Source organism: Oryzias melastigma, unplaced genomic scaffold (assembly GCF_002922805.2).
Source record: "Oryzias melastigma strain HK-1 unplaced genomic scaffold, ASM292280v2 sc00396, whole genome shotgun sequence".
Classification (NCBI taxonomy): domain Eukaryota; kingdom Metazoa; phylum Chordata; class Actinopteri; order Beloniformes; family Adrianichthyidae; genus Oryzias; species Oryzias melastigma.
In genome coordinates, this window is record NW_023416993.1 from 47,447 (window position 1) to 49,541 (window position 2,095).

Here is a 2,095-nt window from a genome sequence, read left to right on the forward strand (position 1 = left end):
GAAAAACAGCCAATTATCAACAGCCGACACATCAACGTGTCCAACATGACATATGAATGCATCTGTTCTGGTACTTACACTCTATGTCAACCACAGCGCTGACCAGCTCTTCATCCGTGGGCTCCTTAGATGCTGCAGAGGAAGAAGCTGGTCTGGAGGAGGCTGGACACACCACAGTGACACATGAAATCATTAATCACATGAAGGGATCCACTCTGCTCTGACTGTTCGTGTCTAACATACCTGGAAATGCAGGCTTGCCCACAAGCTTCTTGACTTTAGCCTGCATTTCCACCACAGACAGAGAACGCCGGCCAGAGACAAAAGCAGTGAATCTAAAAACAAAAAAGATGTTAAAAGTGAATTTGAAAGAACACAGGTAAACAAAGTGCAGTGAACAGTTGCTGTAGCTGCCACGCCTGGTGGAGCTGATGCTGATGCAGAGCTGCTGCTGCTGCTGGTAGATGGAGTGGCGGCGGCAGCAGCAGCAGATACAGACGCAGATGCTGATCCAGCAGGCGCAGATGATGCAGCGGCAGCTTTTTGCTTGTTTCTGGCCTTGATGAACCGTATGGCGTTCTCCATCTGTGTTCCTGGCGCAGGAACCTTCCTCCGCAAGTAGTTGACAAAACTGATAAATTAAATAAATAGAAATTACAGTGAGGGGGGGGCAGGTTTACCTGATTAATGCAAGATCAAGCACTGCTCTTCTCCATGTTCTCATAATGTGTTCTTGTCAGTTAAAGCTAAAAAGGTCCATCATCTCATACTGATGACAAACTGCGGTATGATTCTCAGTAATTACGTACCGGATCTTCTTGGGGTCTTCAGACTCGTACAGGCTCTGCAGGGTCTCAGATTTAAAATCCCCAAAGCCAACAAGGGGCTGTCCCTCCTGCCCAGGCTGAAGTGACCTCACCCTCCTGAAAAATGGGTGTTCACTCTAAACAAAGCAAAGACAATTGAAAAAAACATCNCGGGGACTTGGCTCGGTGGGTCTCCTTGGGGGGACCCAAAGCTCGGGCCTCATCTGAGGCTTTCAGGAGGAGCGTCCCGTTGGAGGCCCTCCTGAAAACTGGGTGTTCACTCTAAACAAAGCAGAGACAATTGAAAAAAACATCCTCAAATGTTGAAAAAATAAAAAGGTTATGAACATTGTAAAGGAGAATTTAACTTACAGCCATTCTTTCAATGTTTTGTAAATAATTTTCTGTGGGAAAACAGAAGAAAATGTCATTGCAGGTTCAGCATTTTGACTGAGAATACAACTCTAAGAAAGACGGGTGATCTCTATGCAGATCGTGGTCATGGATTATTCTGTAACAAAGCTAATTTTCTTATTATCATCTTATAAGCATCAGCACCTGTTAAGATAATTCAGAAAGTGATAAAAACACATTTTAAAGCTAGATTAAAAAGACGAGAAACTAGCATGAAAAAACGATTGTTTTACAATCTAATAAAACATTTATTACTAAAAACCCACCACAAAATAGTGAAATAACTATTCCCTAGTAAGCATAAACAAATAACTAATCCAGACAGTGATGAAAACACATTTTAAAGATGGCATAAAAAGACGAGAAACTAGCATAAAAAAACGAAGCAAAAAACGATTTTTTTTTTACAATCTAATAAAATATTTATTACTAAAAAGCCACCATAAATAGTGAAATAACTATTCCCGAGTGAGCATAAGCAAATAACTAATCTAGAAAGTGATGAAAACATATTTTAAAGCTAGCATAAAAAGACGAGAAACTAGCATGAAAAAACGAAGCAAAAAAAACGATTGTTTTACAATCTAATAAAACATTTTTTACTAAAAACCCACCATAAAATAGTAAACTAACTCTTCCCCAAGCATATCAATAACATTTCGAAATTTAAAACCAACTATTTCTCGTTAAAATAAAGGAGAAACGGCACTTACGTCTGACGGGGGAAGACGGCTGCCATGTCAGTGAAGGACGGGGGCGCGGTCCAGAAATTGGAACAAAATCCGTCTCTCTGATTGGACGCCAAAGGTTTGATACTTGTAATCGGAACAAATCCGACCATTTGATTGGTGGAGAAATTGGAACAATTGGAACAC

The 2,095-nt window shown here is 40.7% G+C and overlaps 1 protein-coding gene and 1 long non-coding RNA gene across 2 annotated transcripts in view; both read right to left on the reverse strand.

Moving 5' to 3' along the window:
- LOC112139021 overlaps positions 1-965 on the reverse strand; it is a 3,486-nt gene extending 2,521 nt beyond the window's left edge. Inside the window, exons 1-3 of the mRNA XM_024261715.1 lie at positions 810-965; positions 244-631; positions 79-162 (exon numbers count right to left, since the gene is read on the reverse strand). Of these exons, the coding sequence (XP_024117483.1) occupies positions 79-162; positions 244-289 (130 nt within the window). The 5' untranslated portion in view covers positions 290-631; positions 810-965. The remainder of the gene's footprint in view (positions 1-78; positions 163-243; positions 632-809) is intronic.
- Positions 966-977: 12 nt separating this feature from the next.
- LOC112139019 lies at positions 978-2,089 on the reverse strand. The gene is made up of 3 exons (XR_002917887.2): positions 1,934-2,089; positions 1,179-1,210; positions 978-1,088 (listed from the first exon to the last, which is right to left on the reverse strand). It is a non-coding gene; the product is annotated as an uncharacterized LOC112139019 (long non-coding RNA).
- Between the last annotated feature and the right edge of the window lie 6 nt (positions 2,090-2,095).